The sequence below is a fragment of the Trachemys scripta genome, chromosome 6, assembly GCF_013100865.1.
Source record: "Trachemys scripta elegans isolate TJP31775 chromosome 6, CAS_Tse_1.0, whole genome shotgun sequence".
NCBI classification, from domain to species: Eukaryota; Metazoa; Chordata; order Testudines; family Emydidae; genus Trachemys; species Trachemys scripta.
The window spans coordinates 3261362-3280935 of record NC_048303.1 but is presented as its reverse complement, the minus strand read 5'-3'; the positions used below and the strand labels follow the sequence as shown (position 1 = coordinate 3280935).

General features: G+C 43.0%; 1 protein-coding gene across 1 annotated transcript in view; it reads left to right on the top strand.

The window, feature by feature from the left end:
• The first annotated feature begins 10403 nt into the window (after positions 1-10403).
• The window catches only part of UBE2R2 (ubiquitin conjugating enzyme E2 R2), a 44426-nt gene continuing 35255 nt past the window's right edge, over positions 10404-19574 (top strand). The window contains exon 1 of the mRNA XM_034773735.1: positions 10404-10436. Coding sequence (XP_034629626.1) covers positions 10419-10436 — 18 coding nt within the window. The 5' untranslated portion in view covers positions 10404-10418. The remainder of the gene's footprint in view (positions 10437-19574) is intronic.

The following is a 19574-nucleotide window of genomic DNA, read 5'->3' as shown; positions in this document are numbered from 1 at the left end:
GTGCCTCTGAAAGGAGGACACTCCACAGGGCCCCAGCCCCGCCCACGCCCCCCCCTCCCCAACTCCGCCCCTTCCCCAAAGTCTCCGCCCCCTCCCCTGCTTCCCGCGAACATTTGATTCCCGGGAAGCCTGAAGCAGCTAAGGGGGGGTGTGGGGGGAGGAGGCGCGGCCCAGGCTGGCCCCCCTGGCGTTTCCAGCCTGGGTCGGCTCGGGCCCTGGGGTGCCGGCCCCGGGCCCGGCTGAGCACCCCCGGCCCGCCCAGCACTGCCGGACCCCCGGCCCGCCCAGCACTGCCGGGTCCCCGGCCGAGCACCGCCGGCCCCCGGCCTGGCCCCCAGCACCGCTCGCCCGGCCCCTGAGCACCCGCACGGCCGGCCCCGCATGTCCCGATTTTCCCGGACATGTCCGGCTTTTTGGGATTTCCCTCCGGACGGGGATTTGGAGCCCAAAAAGCCGGACATGTCCGGGAAAATCCAGACGTATGGTAACCCTAGCTTAGGGGAAAAGAACAGTTCACACCACAATTGTATATGAGCTTTTCTTTTGCTTTGCAGTACCTTTTTAAAAAGTACTGATTCCTGTTGACTTTACTGATGGTGTCAAAGGCAATAATTATCTTGAGTGTGAATATCCTAGGTGATATGGCCATAGCTAGGTAGTTAATTTGTTTTATATTTTAATTATTGTAATGCATCTTCATCTTGAGGTATTTATTAAACTAAAATGTATAAACTGTCAGCTGATGCATGTATAAAATGTGCCAAAACTACTAAAATGTGAACTGGAATTTTATTTTTACACTTGCAAGAGATTTTTCTAAAAATTGAGAAATCAAATCCAGCTATAAAACACAGCTTAAGACTTTAAAAGAGCTCATCTGTATCTTCTGATATGAGATGTTAATGGTGAGGAAAGCTTCTGTTACAATAAGGGCATGTCTACATGAACACTTGGTGTACAGCAGGTTAGTGCAGGGTAGATTCATGCCCAAGCTTGCCATGAAGTAAGGTTATGTCTACACTACAGCTGTGCTGCTGTAGTGACCAATTGTAGATATTTCCTATATAGATGGAAGGGGCTTTTAAATCTACCTGTCCAAGAGGTGGTAGCTAGGTCAACAGAAGAATTATTCCATCAACCTAGCTGCCTCTATGCTGGGGGTCGGCTAACGTAACCATGGCACTCAAGCTACAAAATCTTTTAGTGCCCTGAACAACATAGCTAGGTTGATCTAATTTTTAAGTGCCTTAGTGGTCATGTAGAGGAGCCCTATGTGTAAGTATTCAAGTTCTTGGAGAAGCAAGTCCATGCTAGGGGGAAAGCAGGCCTGCGGTGGCATGTAGTTTGCTGAATGGTTGGTTGTGTTCCTTGAGGTGTTTAAACTTCCACAACTTAGTGTTTTTAAAATGGGATTTTTAAAAGTGCTTAGCATTGGCCTTGCTCTGTCCTATTGAAGTCAGTGGTAAAAGCTCCTACTTTTCAGTGGGGAGTGAGTTAAGCAAACAGTGAGCCACTTTGAAAATACAACCATAAGTTTCTAGCCCTTGTAGCAGAGAACATTCTGAATACAAACTGATACAATTGTCGTCTGTCTGCAAACTCACTGTAAGGACCAAATGTACAGAAGGCTCTACATATAGGAGCCGCTGTAGTTCGTTTGTGCAGAGGGGAGATACTTCCCAGAAGAGGTCCTTGATGGCATGGCAGACCGTGGTCAGTAGATGAGTCATTACCCTTTTGTAAAATGCTGTACATATAACTCAGTGTGGTGTTTGGCGCTGACCAATCTAAGCACAGCAGGTAGTAGGAAGCATGTGTGGTGGGTTGCCTCTGCGTTCACTCAAGGCCAAGCTTGTAGTTTGGTGGTTGAGACCTTAGAAACAATTGCCCTTAGGATCTTAAAAATGCCACACTCTTCTCAATAAGTTGGTAACAGTGATGCCTAACAACTTAAATGCTAGAATTACAACAGAAATATCCCTTCTACTCTGGGATTAGAGGCGCAGTTTGGGAAGATTGCCACTACTTCCCTCCCTTCCCCCATCTTCAGTGCAGTCCCCAGAATCCATTCCGTGCTTCTTGGATGAAAATTGTCCAATTAAACATCTGCTCCAGCAATTATGAAAATTGTTGTTTGTAAACGGTGGGGGGAATGTTACTGGTTATATAGTGATGATGCATGCTGATGTTTTCAAGAACGAAAACAAAATCCCCTTTTCCTGAGAAGGAACTTGGAATCAGTTATTTTGCAGTAGCATCTGTCCCCTTTTGACACTGATGCAGTGCAGGTAGTTCACCAACTACACCTCTACCTCGATATAACGCGACCCGATAGAACATGAATTCGGATACAACTTGGTAAAGCAGCTCTCCAGGGGGGCAGGGCTGTGCGCTCTGGCAGACCAAAGCAAGTTCAATATAACACCTATAACACGGTAAGATTTTTTTTTTTTTTTTTTTTTTTGGCTCCTGAGGACAGCGTTATATCGGGGTAGAGGTGTATTACTTGAAATTTTTTTAATTTGCAATTTGAGACAGACACACAATATCCCTTAACACATTCTTCCATTAGCTGATTAAGTGTGTTCTGCAACTTGCTCTTTGCCCATCACTACTTATGTGGCTGGAACTCTAAAAAGTTACACATTCAAGAATGAGGATTGTCTAAACTGAATGCAGCTGAACAGAGGCCAGAGATCCATTTCTGTAGTCAAGAGTCATCCCAAGAGTAGAGAAACAGCATTTTTGCCAAGAAGGCCTATGAGAACTTCTGACAACTAATGGAAATCAGCTAAAAGATTCTTTGTCAGGGTACACAATGTATCCTGCTATTTTCTCCTAGTATCACCACTGCATGTAACAATAAGCAAAAAGTAGCTTCTAAAAATGCTACCTGCCCACTCTACTAAGAACATAAGAATGGCCGTACTGGGTCAGACTAAAGGTCCATCCAGCCCAGTATCCTGTCTGCTGACAGTGGCCAATGCCAGGTGCCCCGGAGGGAGTGAACCTAACAGGTAATGATCAAGTGAGCTCTCTCCTGCCATCTGTCTCCACCCTCTGACAAACAGAGGCTAGGGACACCATTCCTTACCCATCCTGGCTAATTGCCATTAATGGACTTAACCTCCATGAATTTATCTAGTTCTCTTTTAAACCCTATTCTAGTCCTAGCCTTCACAGCCTCCTCAGGCAAGGAGTTCCACAGGTTGACTGTGCACTGTGTGAAGAGACCACATTTGTATACGGTATTCAAGATGTGGGCATACCGTGGATTTATATAAGGGCAATAAGATATTCTCAGTCTTATTCTCTATCCCTTTTTGAATGATTCCTAACATCCTGTTTGCTTTTTTACTGCCGCTGCACACTACGTGGACGTCTTCAGAGAACTATCCACGATGACTCCAAGATCTTTCCTGATTATTTGTAGCTAAATTAGCTCCCATCATATTGTATGTATAGTTGGGGTTATTTTTTCCTATATGCATTACTTTATATTTATCCACATTAAATTTTCATTAAATTTATTTCTGCAATAATCCGTTAACTATCTTATTTGTCTTCAGATGTCAAACCTCTTCCAGGAACAGAATTTTAACAAGCTGAAAGGAAATTTTTCCTCTTGAAAACCTGAAAAAATGATCAAATGTGACCCCTAACCACTTTGTAGCTAAACTTGCGTGTGTAGAGCTAGAACTCCAACTTAATTTAAAAAACACAAACAAACAAAAACTTCAGGACTTCCATCACTAGTCAGAATGTGTCTGTATGTGTCTCTACTTTTAATATAATGTAGTCTAGTTCTTTTAAACTGAACCCTCTTGAGTGGCAATTACTGTAAATGTGTTTGTATTAGCATGTGTATTTCCTTTTGAGAGCTTATCAGGTGGCCTGGTCCTAATTTGTATTACTTTCTGACAAGATTTAAAAATTGTTTTCAGTGGTGCTATAGCCATTTTGGTCCCGGTGGGGGGGGGGGGGGGGAGAGAGGATAGGTGGTAATATCTTTTATTGGACCAACTTCTGTTGGTGGAAGGGACAAGCTTGCGCGCTTCACAGAGCTCTTTCTCAGGACCTTGTCCCTTCCACCAACAGAAGCTGGTCCAATAAAAGATATTGCCTCACCTGTCTTGTGTGTCTCAGGATTTAAAAGGAACTTCAGCCTCTCTATCAATTCTGTTAATGATTTTTAGATCTTAAGAGAAGGATTTGTTAGCCTGTTTCTCAAGTTTTGTTCTAGTGACCTACAATTTCTTAATCTTGCTGTCCTAAAGAAGCTGTTTCATAGTCACTAAAAACAAACCTTTTTTTTTTTAAATACTTTGATTAAATCTAGTTTTGGAGTTGGTAGGGAGGGAGAAGTGCTGAAATGATTCTTAATCCTTTTTAGTATTTGAAATTCACCTGCATTCTCCTGCATCTGATGATGCCTACAGGCCCATGTAGCCCAACAGTTCATTCTGCGTTTGTCATTGCTTTAAATAAGTCATAACGTGGATGGGTCTGGTTTGATACTAAGCAGGTGTGACAGGGTCCCCAGGGTGCAACCTGAACTGTGCCTTCTGTCCCACCAACCTGGGGTATCCCTCTCACCCTGTGATGCTGTTGGCAGGCTACAAACCTTACACAGACATCCACAGGTAGGGACATACCCAACTGAGTTACATAAATGCTTTTCCAACCATTCATGAACCAACAATATAGAGGCGCCAGCCAATTTTTTCCAGTTCCCTAGCCTTGCACCCCGGAACGATACCATCTTGCTCTGGTCAGAAGCCTGACTGGTGTAAGTTCTTTACCCAGTCTACCCCTCCCTCGGTGTGGAGAGGAGACACACTGGCCTTTTGTAAACTGAGCTGAAATTTCCCAAGCATTTCAATCAAAACACACTGTCTTAGATCAAATATAAAACAGATTTATTAACTACAGAAAGATAGATTTTAAGTGATTATAAGTAGTAAACAGAGATCTAAGCTGGTTACCTAAGAAATAAAAGTAAATTTGCAGTCTAGTTTATAGAACTCAAAGAGGATTTGAATCAAGCAGTGTCTCACTGTGATAGATGATACAAACAGGTCACAGATCTTCAGTACACCAGCTGGAACTGCAGCCTGTGACCACCCTCGCCGGTTCAAAGTCTTTGTCCTCCAGATGTTTCTTCCAGGTTTTGGGGGGAGTGAGGACAAGTCGTGCTGATCACAAACAGGGAAGAATTAGTAGGGGAAGCAAAAGTGGATGGGAACCTGGGAGGCAGTGACCATGAGATGGTAGAGTTCAGGATCCTGACACAAGGAAGAAAGGAGAGCAGCAGAATACAGACCCTGGACTTCAGAAAAGCAGACTTTGCCTCCCTCAGGGAACTGATGGGCAGGATCCCCTGGGAGAATAACATGAGGGGGAAAGGAGTCCAGGAGAGCTGGCTGTATTTTAAAGAATCCTTATTCAGGTTGCAGGAACAAACCATCCCGATGGGTAGAAAGAATAGCAGGCAACCAGCTTGGCTTAACAGTGAAATCCTTGCTGATCTTAAACACAAAAAAAGAAGCTTACAGGAAGTGGAAGCTTGGACAAATGACCAAGGAGGAATATAAAAATATTGCTCAGGCATGCAGGAGTGCAATCAGGAAGGCCAAATAACATTTGGAGTTGCAGCTAGCATGAGAAGTTAAGAGTAACAAGAAGGGTTTCTTCAGGTATGTTAGCAACAAGAAGGTCAAGGAAAGTGGGCCCCTTACTGAATGAGGGAGGCAACCTCGTGACACAGGATGTGGAAAAAGCTAATGTACACAATGCAAAAGCCTCTGTCTTCACGAATAAGGTCAGCTCCCAGACTACTGCACTGGGCAGCACAGGATGGGGAGGTGGTAACCAGCCCTCTGTAGAGAAAGAAGTGGTTCAGGACTATTTAGAAAAGCTGGAGGAACACAAGTCCATGGGGCCGGATGCACTGCATCTGAGGGTGCTAAAGGAGTTGGTGGATGTTTGGGCTGTTTCCCACAACATTCAAACCTAGCTTTTTTCATCTTCCTATTTCACTTCTGCCTGTCTCTCTGAATGTGGAAGCTCCTAATTGTGATTCCTGGATCTGAGCTATTTTGTTCTTGACATGTAATGTGTAGTGGAAACGTTCATGTTCAGTCCAGCGGTGAACTCTTAGAACAGTGGTTCCCAAACTGGGTTTCGTGAACCCTTGGGGTTCACAATGTTACAGGGGGTTCTCAGGGGAAAAATTCCCTAATGGCGGATAGAGCTGTCGGTAGGGTCCCCGAGCAGCACGGGGCCAGCAACCCGGAGCCTTGGGGACTTCCAAGAGCTAAGCAGATCAAAGCAAGCATATCTATTACATTGAGGAAATTTAAACTTCAAGACTCCTTATAAGAAATGGAAAGGGAGGTGGATATTTTTTTTGCTGTTTTTAAAATTAAATAGGCAGCTAATATTGTTTTTAAAATTATTATGAAGAACAAATTTAAGCTTTGTTATGTGCATTGTTTGCCTGGACTGCTCAAGACCTGAATACTTGTGTAGGAGGAACTCTTTGAGTTGGCTTCTTAAATACCTTCATGCTGTTTCACATCTGATACTCCTTGATAAAACATAGGAGCCTTGTCTTATAACAGGCTTATTCAAAGTGATACAAGCTATGAAAGTGAGATCTTGGAAGAGCGTTGCTGTTTTTATATTGTAATAAAAATACTGTAATGATAGTAATTAATAATAAAGAGTGTGTAATAAGCATGTCATAAAAACAAATTTTATATTTCCAAGATCACTGCTTTTATAACTTCGGTAAAGGAGAAAATCCCTGGAAATATTCATTTTTAGGAGGGGGTTCGTGAGACTTGACATTTTAGTGAAAGGGGTTCACAGGTTGTTTAGTTTGGGAACCACTGCCTTGGAACAAACAAATGCTTAATGGTTATTTAGTGTGAACCAACCAGGGTGGCTTCTACATAACTAGGGCACAGATGAAACATGTAACAACGTAACTGCTTTTTAAAAATTTTTTGGTTATTTTACAGAGCCTGTGAGTTAGGCTAGCCTTCTTTATACCAAACACTTTACTGCCAGTGGGCATTGCCATAGCTAAAGTCCTGAGCTGTGATTTGACATGACTGGGGTAGGAGGGCAGATGGAAATCCCTCTCTACCAACTCAGCACCTACCTGACTTAGGAGCCGTTCCTGCCGCTGGTCAAGAAGGAAGTGCCATGTAGTGTACCAAGCACTACATGGCACATGGTAAACCGCTTAACTGGCTCTTTGTCTCTTAACCATGTAAGCTTTCTTCAGTGCAGGAGCTTAAACTGTCAAATTTACCTTTGGTATTTTAAGGTACAATATTAAGTTGTGAAACTATAGGACCTTACCTTTAGCATGCAGTCTTTTGAAGTATAAAAAGTGAGTCTAACTGTTTTATGCCCTGTATGAAACTTTAAATTGGAGTGCTGAAAATTGTAGATTCTATATTTATCATGTTGAAAGGTTGACTCCTGCCTCTGATCAGCTTCCATTGCCCATTTTGTTAAACTTTCAAACAAGCACCTTCATGCTTTCTCCTGTGCTGCCCCTCAAGCTTGGGAGAAACTTCCTATAAATGTCTACAAAGTCACTTCACTGTTCTCCTTAAAACTCTCCTCTTGCTATATCGCCCCCCCCCCCCAAAAACAAAAAAAAAAACCCCACCACTTGACAATGGTTAGGGTCCTGGTGTGCTGAGACCACAGTCTATGATGCTGACCAATATTGTTTCACAGTTTCCTTATACTTCCCAGTCTATTTGTATCCTGTGTAAGCTCTTTGGTGCAGGGACTATCTTTGTTCTGTGTTTGTTTGTACAGAGCCTAGCACAGTGGGGTGTTTGGTCCATGACTAAGGCTCTTAGGTGCAATAGTAACACATTATTTGTAACTCCTCATTCCAGTCAATGTTGTATTTAATACTTGTCCTGGTATCTAAGGAGGACCTAGGGAGAGAGTGAGTGGTTCATAACAGTACAGTAAAGAGGTACAAAACTTAAGTGCTAAGTTTAAACTTGGGCCCAGGATGGTACTAATAATAAACTCTTAATCTGCAGCTTTCAAAGCATTCCAGTAGTTACTAATGGTTTCAATCAATTTTTCAGTGGATAGATATAAAGGTAATTAACAACCTTGTTTGTGTTTACAGCAGAGGCCAAGAATTGGCATTTATACTCATCTATTTTATTACCACTAGAGGGTCCTCCAGGTCATACTTCATTCATTTTAACAATATGAGGAAGCTTCTACTGGCTGTACTGTGGACAGAACTTCAGTTTCCAAAGCTATCTGTTCAGCACCTTTTCACAAGCACTGAATTATTTTCAAAATACCTGTAACCCTTCACCCTCTTGCTGTTACGGATAAGGCTATGATTTAGTCAGAGGTCATGGAAGTCATGGAATCTGTGACTTCCAGCAAGTTCCGTGACTTCAGCCTGCAGTGGTTGGGAGCTGCAGGGTCCCCTGCCTCCTGCGGGTGCCAGGGGACCTCCCCGCAGAGCTCCTGGTGGCTCTGGGCAGCGGGGCAATCCCCTCCCCCTGGAGCTCCTAGCTGCCACAGGCAGGGCTCCTTGTCCCTGTGCTGCTGCCCCACTTCAGGCAGTGTGGGGATCCACATATTCCCCCATTTCGTCTCAGATATTTTTAGTAAAAGTCACGGATAAATTCACTGAGGCTGTGACCTTTCTTTTTTGCCTGTGACCTATCCGTGACTTTTACTAAAAATATTCCTGACAATCTTAGCCTTAGTTATGGATAATTGAGGCATAGAATACCATTGTGACCTAGTCACTAATATTGTTGAGGTACTTAAAACAATTAGATAGAAATACATTATTTCTAATTTACCGTGCACTATGAAAAGTTGGACACAGTTCTCCTTCTGAAACAGGTAAAAGATCAGATTAATTTAGGCAGTAGAGTTGCCAATATCATGAACTACTCTAGGCTTCAAATAATTCCTCCATATTTTGGGTCTAGGATAGGCTGCCATTGGTTAGGCTGGTACTTGTAGCAAATGTTCAGAATCTGTTTTGGCAAGGACCAAGCATATCTTCAATGCTACTGCAATATCATAGTAAAATATTTTTGAATTATAGTTCCCAGAAGGATGCCTCAGTTCCATTGTGCTAGGTATTCTACAAACATAAGATGCTGTATTGGACCAAAGAGTTTGCAGTGTGATATTAAGACAGGGCATAAATAGATTTAATGAAACAGGAGAGAGAAGACGAAGGGAGGACAATGGCAAATAATGAAACCATATGGTTGCAGATAGTGTACAACTTCTGATTCTGATTACTCTTCTGTTTTCCACCTTTCCCTGTTCTGAAACTTATTGTTAACATCTGCTTATTTCCTGTCTTGTATGTAGAATTCTCTCTTGGATCTTTATATTAGTCCAAATACTTGTCCAGTTTCTCTGAGAAAATTCTCAAGACTTGGAACATATATCAGGGGCTTACCAGTGCACAGAGCACAGCTGTTTCTTTTCATCAGGTGAAGTATTAGAGCCCTTGTCACTGGAGAAGAGACATGTACAAAGAGAATGGACTAGGCTTCAGTTGCTTCTCAGGATTTCTAGATAAATTTGTGTGTAGCTGTCACTGTAGCATCACATGAGTTACTGGTACCTTGTGAGCTTTCTGCTCTGGACCCTGCCTCCTTCTGTCCCTACCAAAATCTCTGCCTGTTTTTCACCCCCTTCTCATGACTCTCCAGCTATCCACTTATATTGGACTAAGAAACCAATATAAAGTTTTCAGATTAGAATAAAAATCCTCAAAACTCAACACAATTTCCATAAGGGGTGGTGTAACTGTTTAGCCCTTCCTGTTCCACTGTAGACCAGGTCTGCTTCTTATTGCCAGTGTTAACTGCTTCCCCCTAGTTTCCTCACCCATGTCCACAGCTTTAACCAGAAGAGTTCAGCCATTTATTAATGCAGTAATTTGAACATGAGCAGAATGGTAGCATCAGTTCTTATTTGGTTTCTTTATTTTGGGGGAGGAGGGGTTGTATGGCAGTGAATTAATCTGGTGTCATATTGGTCTTCAGAAACCATATTTGTTTTGTTCTTTAAATTATAACCAGTGCCTCTAGCTTCAGAATTTTCTCCCTCAAAAGAATTTGCTGCCTGAACTGATGGTGAGAAATACCAAGTTGTATAACACTGCAGCAGTAGTGCTTTGGTTTACACTTACAATTCTATAAATAATTCTCTTCCCTTGCTGCTTTTCAGCAGGGGGAAGGCTGCTTATGAAAGAGGTGACTGCATCAAGACCTGCCCTGTGTTTTTAGCTGAACATGTGATTGTCTGTCTCTCTCGGGAAAGCTTAGCTGATACAGATTCTGAATTGCATATGAAGAGATGGAATCAAGGTGGTTATTCAGTGAATGACTCAATGTTCAGAGGTTAGGCTGATATTTATTTAAAGCACTATCTAAAAATATTTAGTTAAACATGAGTGGCATGAAAAAGATGCTTTCAAAGCAAACCATTTCCTATATATTGTGAATGAAAGGGTGACATACTAGATTACATGGCATATCTGAAAGGTTGAATAACTGAATCTACTCATTTCACTTCAGTTTGTACATGTAAAGCCACAAAGCAAAGGAGGAGGTTGAATTGCTCATCAAAATCTGTCAACTTAGTTTGTCGGTTTCTACTGTCTGAGGAATGCAGATAATAGTAGGATGAGGAGAAATGGAGGAGCTGATATTAAAATATATCTTGGTGTGTATTCCATTGTGGCTTCTCTCTTCGAGTGATTGGCTGTGTATAAAATAGTCACTTACCGTTCTGTTTGTCAGACTCTGAATAAAGTAAACATATGATCAAAATAGAGCTGTGTTTAAAAACAAGTCTGGAGAACTACATGCATTGCACTTTTTCACATTCAGCCATTGCATAGCACAGTAAAACTGCTTTTAAGAAGCGGAGTCATTTATCCAGATCATTGAAGTTCAAAACAGTTCCATAGATCAAACAAGATTCATCTGGGATGTGTAGAGAATTCAATCGCAGACTGATGCAGCTCTTAGTAAATGACACGACTCTCTGGACTTCTGAATTGGGTAAATAGTGGCGATGCTAACATGGAGTCCTCTTTCACAATATTGCTATCAAGGCCCAGCACAAATTCTAGTATCTCATGACTTGCTGAGCTATCCTAAACAGCTGGCTGGATTGCGCTGTCTGCCCTGCGTCTGGGAGCAAGCTTCCCAACCCAGGTCCGCAGACGTGTGCTAGTGTGGCTTATGCTAGGGTGCTAAAAATGTCTGTATAGATGGTGTTTTGATGTTGTGACTCAAGCCTACCCCTTTAAAAGCCTGAGAGCCCAAACTCCAGCCCAAGTCCCAACATCAAAGCATAGTCTACCCACCTATTTTTAGTGCACTAGTGTGAGCCCTACTAACACAGGTCTGTGGACTCAGGTTGAGAGGCTTACTCCTAGATGCAGTGTAGACATACCCTTAGTATCTAATGTAGCCTGCCCGTTTTTTTTCCATCCCCACCACACCAGATACCACAAGTGGGCCCCTCACCCTGAACAACTTCAGATGCAATTGTTGGGTCCTGTTCAGTGTTACACTGTAGTGATGACTGCCTAGACTTCAATTTTCTGCAAGAAATGCTGCTAAGTTTTGGGAGTTTGTGCCTTTTTTTTAAAAGCATCTATGGTTGAGTATTGTTTCCTCTCAATGGGTGCATGAATATAATTTTTATGAAGGCCGCTGTAAATTGTCTAACTTGACTAGTGGTTTAATGAGAGAGCAGAATGTCCCAGTACGAACGGTAGTTGCTTAATCCTAGCAGCAGCATTGCTGTTAAGAATGGATTGGAAGTATAAGTGTTATGCAGTTGTGCCTGAATGTGTTCTGAAAAGTATTTTCTTGTCTAACCAGTGGAGAGCAGGCTGTGCATAAACTGATGCTTTCAGAGGCTTAAGTTGTTTGAAGTAAATTTTTGGCAGATATTTCATCATGGATTCAACCGAATGAAAAATCAGCTGCTAGACTAACAACTTTCTTTTCTGCCTTTCATATTGCTTTGTTGCTTGAATAGCATTGACTACACTCTTTCAAAGCCCCTCCTTAAAACACATTTGCAAAAGACCTATTAAACCATATCCCTCACTTTGCTGAAGCACTGAGTAGATAGTAGAATATTTTTAAAGTGGAACTAGAACTAATGAGGCCTTATGCTAAACTTCACTGCTTTTTTTCCAGCCAGGTGCACCACGGTTTTCTAATCTACAGGAAGAAATGGGTCATTGAAGGAGGCTAGACCTCAGGATACTTGTTGATGCTTTATACTTACACAGCACCTTTCAGCTATAACTCAAAATGCTTTAGAGACCTCAAGTATCTGTTTCCCATGTTGGGAGTGGGGTTGGCAGCTTAAACTCAGGAATGGTTTGTGACTTGCTCAAGGTCACACAGCATACTGGCAGTCTGGAATATAAATTGCCTTTTTACTCCTGGATCCTGCCTTCAAATAATCTGTCAATGACAACAGCTACACAACTCGTTTGCAAAAGAAAGCAATGGCTAGATAATACTAGAGCTGCAAGTGAAGGGTCAGGGAAAACCCAGATAACCTGGCAAATCCTACAGTGAACCTAGCTGGGAAGCTGTAAGGTTCCATCTGGTCTTCCAGCATGACTAGAATGGACCTGTTTCACTTTCCCCATATAATGTTACACAAGCCAATGGATGCTAGCACTTTGGCAGTACCAAGGTATTGATCAGATTGTACATTAGTGGAGTTCAGCTACACAGTTCCTCATCCTTGGGTTTGTTTAGTCTGGAGAAGAGAAGACTGAGGGGGGACATAACAGGTTTCAAGTATATAAAAGGATGTTACAAAAAGGAGGGAGAGAAAAATTGTTTCTAACTCCTGAGGATAGGAGAAGAAGCAATGGGCTTAAATTGCAGCAAGGCAGTTTAGGTTGGACATTAGGAAAATCTTCCTGTCAGAGTGGTTAAGCACTGGAATAAATTGCCTTGGGAGGTTGTGGAATAGCCATCATGGGAGATTTTTAAGAGCAGGTTAGACCATCACCTATCAGAGATGGTCTAGACTTGGTCCTGCCTTGAGTGCAGAGGACTGGACTAGAAGACCTTTCCGGTCCTATGATTCTATGCTACCTATAGCTGAGGATAAGTTTAAAGTCTATTGGGCTCTGTCCTATTTTTTTGTCCGCTTCAAAGTTCTTGTGTAGTCACCTTGAAGACTTAATTATATTCTTGTCTGAGTAAGAGAACCACTCTACTAAACTACCACCACTTTTGGCAACGCTTAAGTGTTCATGGAAGTTCTCCAGTCAAAGCATGCAAATGAGTTTGAAATTCTTTCAGGCTTCCTGCCCCTATTTGCCAAGCCTAACTTTCAAAGCAAAGATATATCCGTGGATGATGTAAGATGGTCTTAGGGCTTTGGAGAGGATGGGGAACTCTGAAGTGTATGTGCTCAGTATCCATCTGTAAAAACATATGGGCCACAAATGTACTTGGTCCGCTCCCTCACATGAAGCAAAATACTTGGAACTGACACCCTGAAGCTTGGAGAACAAGGCTTTGGGGAGACCACAAAAAGGTATTTCCATTAGAGGAAGGGAGAGAAATAATAAGACATGATGTAGAAGAATTTGAGCAGAGGTAGGGTCCATAGACCAGTTAAGGCAATAGGCAGGCTTGTAGATTACACGTTTTGGGGAAGCATTCAGGATCAATGATTGCTCCAAACAAAGATGCTGCTACTGGTCAAATTACAAAATTAAGTAGATTTAAATTCTTGCAAGTGTGGAAGAGTAGATGGGAACCAAGTGTAATGATATTCTTTGGCCAGTTATGCAGAATTAGGGTGACCAGATGTCCCGATATTTGGGGCTTTGTCTTGTTTAGGTGCCTATTTCTTATCTTCTCCCCCGCACCCCTCCTTCCGATTATTCACACTTGCTGTCTGGTCACCCTATGCAGAATGCCAGATACTAGATTACCATAATAGTCACTTTGAGTCTTAACTGAGTCCAAAATATTTTGATCAATCTAAACCTTAACTCAAGCATTTCAAATGTTCCCTTTTAGATTTGTGATGGAGTGGGAACGATACTTTACTTTGTTGATGGGGCGGGAGGACAAGTAAAGTCCTTCTGTGAATGTCTGTTTTTGAAAGGTTGCTAAAGCTTCGAGATTGACATAGTAAAAGCATGGCATATATACTTCCCACTAAGTAGCTTGCCACGTACCTTCATTCTGACCTGCAAAAAATTCTAATCGTAGTATCCATGTATTTTAATAAAAGCTAGATTGCAAATAGGATTAAAGGTTGAACTTCATTTCTCTTCTTGGGCTGCCTGTGCTGAACTAGGAGGAGAGGAGGGATAGCCCAGTGGTTTGAGCATTGGCCTGCTAAACCCAAGGTTGTGATTTAGTTGGGGATTGGTCCTGCTTTGAGTAGGGGTTTGGACTAGATGACCTCCTGAGGTCCCTTCCAACCCTGATATTCTGTGATTCAGACCTCCAGTGGTTAAAATGTCTGTCTTGCTGCATGTGACAGAATCTGATATTCTATGAACTAAATTTATAACAAATCACCATTTTTATTGTGATATTGGCTGTATTATGTGAAATGAGCTTTGGTTTAAGGTTTCAACACTAACTACAGAACATGTGCTGCAGCGCCTCTAGGTTAGTGACTTGTAGTACAGAAGGAACCAATAACCGTCGTTTTTCTTTTGTGCTTAATTGCAGTTTTTCTTTTTTTCCCCCTCCTGCTGGTGCTGCTGAAAAGTATGCATTACTAACACTGTGCATGTGAACATAGCTCACTTTGAGCCTGGGATATAACTCTCTCAACAGTTCACTAGTCCGGCCCAGCTTTGAAATAGGCCCTTGCTTTGTCCAGTTCTTATTGGTAGTGTATGTTGCTGAGCTAGTAAGCCTTTGCATTGAAAAATGGGCATTGCAGAGTTGGCTTGGTTTATACAGGCAATGGTAGCCATGTGCTGATCCCAGTGCTGACAAAGCAACAAGAATAAATAGCGTGGTAGGGGAAGGGCATGGTTTCAGGAATATGCAGTTGGCCTATTGTCAAGGGGGGCAGGTCATTCTGCTTTCAGCATACCTCTGCCATTTGAAACAGCGCTACAGCAAGATGTCAAAACTAAAATACTTTAAAGATGCATTTGCTATGTTTAAGGCTGAACACCTATGTCATGTAAGGAAGCTGACCATGAGTTATCACAGTAGATGTAGTTTTACTGCAGATAGTGCCTTTAGTTTATCCTTGACTCATCAGCATTTGAATCAGCCGCCCTATTATTCATACCTAGTAGTAATATTTAGGTGGACAATACTGTGAACTATCTCTAATAAAAATTCACTCGAAGGTAGAAGTGATTTAACTGAAAGCTTCTTTAAGATCCTAAACACTCTACTGGTTTGCCCCAGACTAAGTTTCTGATTAGCTCAGGAGTTTGTAAATGAAGATTAAGAGCTGTAATACATCATGAAGACTAAAATATCTGAGCTTGACTCCTCTGACACAAAAGGGAGAACATTTTAAAAAAAATTGTTCCTTCTCTTTGAGTTAGTGTAGGGAAATGACAGAATAACTGCTCAGCTCTTCACCTATTCGTTGTTCATGACACTTGGAGGAAAGGACCAAATGTGGCTTAGTTTACACAGATCCCCTAAAGACAGCCCATGCGTGAGAAATGAGAAATTGTCACTTGTGCTCCGTTCTTCTATCAGACTATTTTACCCTGATTTCATAAGTATGGTGCAGCTGTAACTTTGAACTTGGTCAGTATGCAGACTTGCTGCCTTATTTGTCTATTTCCTGTCGAATTTAACACCGCGCAAAACCATTAGAATATTTAAGTCACAAAAGCTATAACTGCCCATAAATACGAATTGAAGACAGACATAGTATTTACTGAAAGTGAGCATTTTCTGTAGGCTATTTCTTGCTTGTAAAATTTACAAATTACAACACGATAATAGTAAAACTCTGAATTTGTAAATTTTAATGTTGCTATTATAATAGTTCCTAGAGGCTCTAATCTGAATCGGGGCCCCATTGTGTTAGACACTGTGCAAACCTAGAACATGGTTCCATTCTCAAAACTCTTGTAACTTAATATAAAGGGCTCACTTTGTGTTAAGTGACCTACAAAATGCTATACAAAAAAGGATTTATCCATTATTTTAAAATGTATAAAGGACACTTTTCAACAGGGTTTTTACCTGGAAGATGCTATGAGTGTCCGGATGGGTTTTCCTAGCGGACCTTGTGGATGAGGAACAGTAGGCAAGGTAGTTTTTGTGTGTATCAGGAGTTCATTCACCTTAATTGTAGAAGAGCAAGGGTTGTAGGTGTTCAACAAAGGTTTATCCTGGAAGTGTTTAAACTTTTTGGTGGCATTGTGTAAACAACCAACAGTTTGACTAAAATTTCCTTCATCCTTTCAATAGCTTAATTTTCATTTCCTTTGTGTTTTGTTTCACTAGATCTCTAGTCTTGCAGATTAGACTGTGGATTGCAGGCCACCTTTATAATCATAAAACTTGATACAATCAGCAAAACTTGATACAATCCCAATGTTTTCCTTTATGGGTTATCTTTGGGAGTGCATGTCCTGCATTAAATAGTTGCTTTCTAGTTCTATGTAATGGGCATCTTCATTCAGGATTCCCAGAACTAATTTGGCTGGTTGGCTGTCTTGTTTGAATTAATTCGACCACTTGTTTTTTCTAACATGCATAGTTGAAAGCCAAGCTGTCTCTAATAGAACTCTGACTTGGTGCTTTCTGCTTCTACTAATTTAGTTAAATTTGATGTGTCTGAAAAGTGAAGTAAATTCTGGGTGCAGTCAGGTGCTATACTGGGAACTCCTGTTCCGATGTGATTTCAGTCAGGACTTGAAATTTAGGGTCTGGGGTGAAAAGCTGGTGTATAGCTCACTACATACATTACTTGGAACAACTTTTTATTGGAGAGGCTTGCAAAGATCTTGCACTCAACTTGACAGCATTTCTGTGTGTAATGCCATAGCGTTTGAATGCCACGTCGGATCAATTCTAAAATCCCAGGGAATGTTCTAGGCATCAATGAGCAGAATGCAATTGATTTTAGGGGAAATGCTCGATACATTGAGCTGCTGTCATCTGTTTAGCACAGTCACTGCTTCAAGTACCTCTGCAGTTGTCTATATAGATCAAACCACTGGTGTCGGGCACCCATTTAGTACCTTCTAGCATAACAATCCCTCTGCTTGTAGTCCTGATAGTATTTAGCATGTGATGCCCTGGATGACTTCTCTCCCTGCTGGAAGCTGTGTGAGGTGGATTCTCAGTCAGCAGGGACAGCCAGAAGAAGAGAGAGGAAGGAATGATGTGTCCTCTCTCTCTCCTAGTGCCCTTCCTGGTCTGTAGGGGTAGGTAGGGTTACCATATTTTGTGCCTCCAAATGGAGGACACTCCACGGGGCCCCGGCCCCGCCCCAACTCCGCCCCCTCCCCTGCTTCCCGCGAACATTTGATTCGCGGGAAGCCTGAAGCAGGTAAGGGGGAGTGGGGGGAGGAGGCGTGGCCCAGGCTGGCCCCCCGGCGGCTCGGGCCCTGGGGTGCCGGCCCCCGGCCGACCACCCCCGGCCCACCCAGCACTGCCGGCCCCCGGCGACCCCGGCCCTGCGACCCCGGACCGGCTCCCGGCCCTGCGACCCCGGACCGGCTCCCGGACCGTCCCCCCGGCTCCTGGGCCCGGCCCGGCACCGCGCTCCCGGCCCCGCGCCGCGACCCCGGCTCCTGGCCCGGCCCAGCACTGCGCCCCCGGCACGGCACCGCGCGCCTGGCCCGGCACCATGCCCCCAGCCCCGAGACCCCGGCCCAGGCCAAAGAGGCCCTGGCCGAGCCCGCCCGCCCTCCCTCCCTCCCGATTTTCCCGGACATGCCCAGCTTTTGGGGATTTCCCCCCGGACGGGGATTTGAGCCCCCAAAAGCCGGACATGTCCGGGAAAATCCGGACCTATGGTAACCCTAGGGGTAGGACACCAGTCATCCACTTCTCCTTTCCAATCCAGGGTTGGGGGGAAACACTAAGCCATTGGCATGGGTGAAGGTGGGAATGCAGGGAACAGAGACCCTGCTGTGATGGGGGATGGAAATGGGCAGGTGGTAGGGGGGAAAAGACAGAGCCCCAGACAGGGACAAGACAGGACTCTACTAAAGGAGAATGGAGGGGCAAAAGCCAAAGCATCAGGGAGGAAGTTGGGAAACTTTGCAGAATCCCTGAAATAGAGGGGGAGCGGGAGGGTGGCAATACAGGGGGCTTGTTGGGTGGAATGTAAGGCTGCAAAGAGCCCCTGGTGTGTTTTTGTGGCTCATGTAGGCCAAGCTCTAAGTGTGTGACCCATTACTTTGTATTAATGGCAAGTCAGCCTAGCTAGTTTTAATAGTAATGGTGGTCTTGCAGGTTCTGAAGTTGGACAGCATTAAGGTGCTTCCACTTCTTGACTGACTTGCTAAATGGACTGTTAATACTTAAGATGACCTCCACTAAATGTTTTTCCAGGATGTAGTATTAAACACCACATTTCAATAATCCAGGCTTAATGTGGAAGAGCAAATCCATTAGGTGGGTTTTAAAAAGGTGTGATGCACCAGCCAGCAATAAAAGGCATTTTGTGGGGTTAGATATTAAAATTAACACAGGAGTGGTTTGTATGGTTCCTGTACTTCTGTTGGCCTTGTGCCTCGTGTTAAGTATGTGCTGTGCAGATACAGCCATTTTGGCTGAAGGCTTTCCTCTGGAATGCAACTGCTGAAAACAAGGTGCATATTTGGAAGCCTGTGTTTCCTGCTTATTTGTAGCATACTCAGCGGTCACTGCACTGTTTACCTATGCTAAAAATAAGTGTTAATGTGTGGGTATCTGTAGAAGTACCATGTATACTTTGGCCACTGATATTTGAGAACTAGTCCCATGGTCTGATATGAGCAGACAACTGAAGACTCCGCCAGAACATAATAAATCATTGATAGGAATTCTCTGCCTTAGTTTCTCTCAACTGAAATACCCAAACTTTCAGTTGTCCAGATAGGAAATTCCCATCTATTTCAAAATCTTGAGTTACTGTGGCACAATCTGCCCACGCTTATGAAGATGAAAACATTTAATTTGCACTGGGCAAATGGATGAGTACAAAGTTGCTTTAATGTTTGTTTGTTCTGGTGTGGAAAGACTGGGTTACTGATAGCATAAGAAAACTGTGGCTGGAACAGAAGTGGGAAATCGTCAGTGCCAATATTCCAGTTAACTGCTGGGAAAGATCAAATACGTGTTTTTAAGTGAAAACCTAAAATTAACAAACATTTGAATACTGAGAGAACCCTTTCTGTAAACAAGTACTTTGGGCCTTAGTAGTGGTTAAGTCCTTCACACATGAAGCAATTGGATGTAATCCAAACTATTGGTTGACAATTGTGCATGCTGTGTGATTAAACTAAAGCAGTAGCTCTCAACCAGGAGTACACGTGCCCC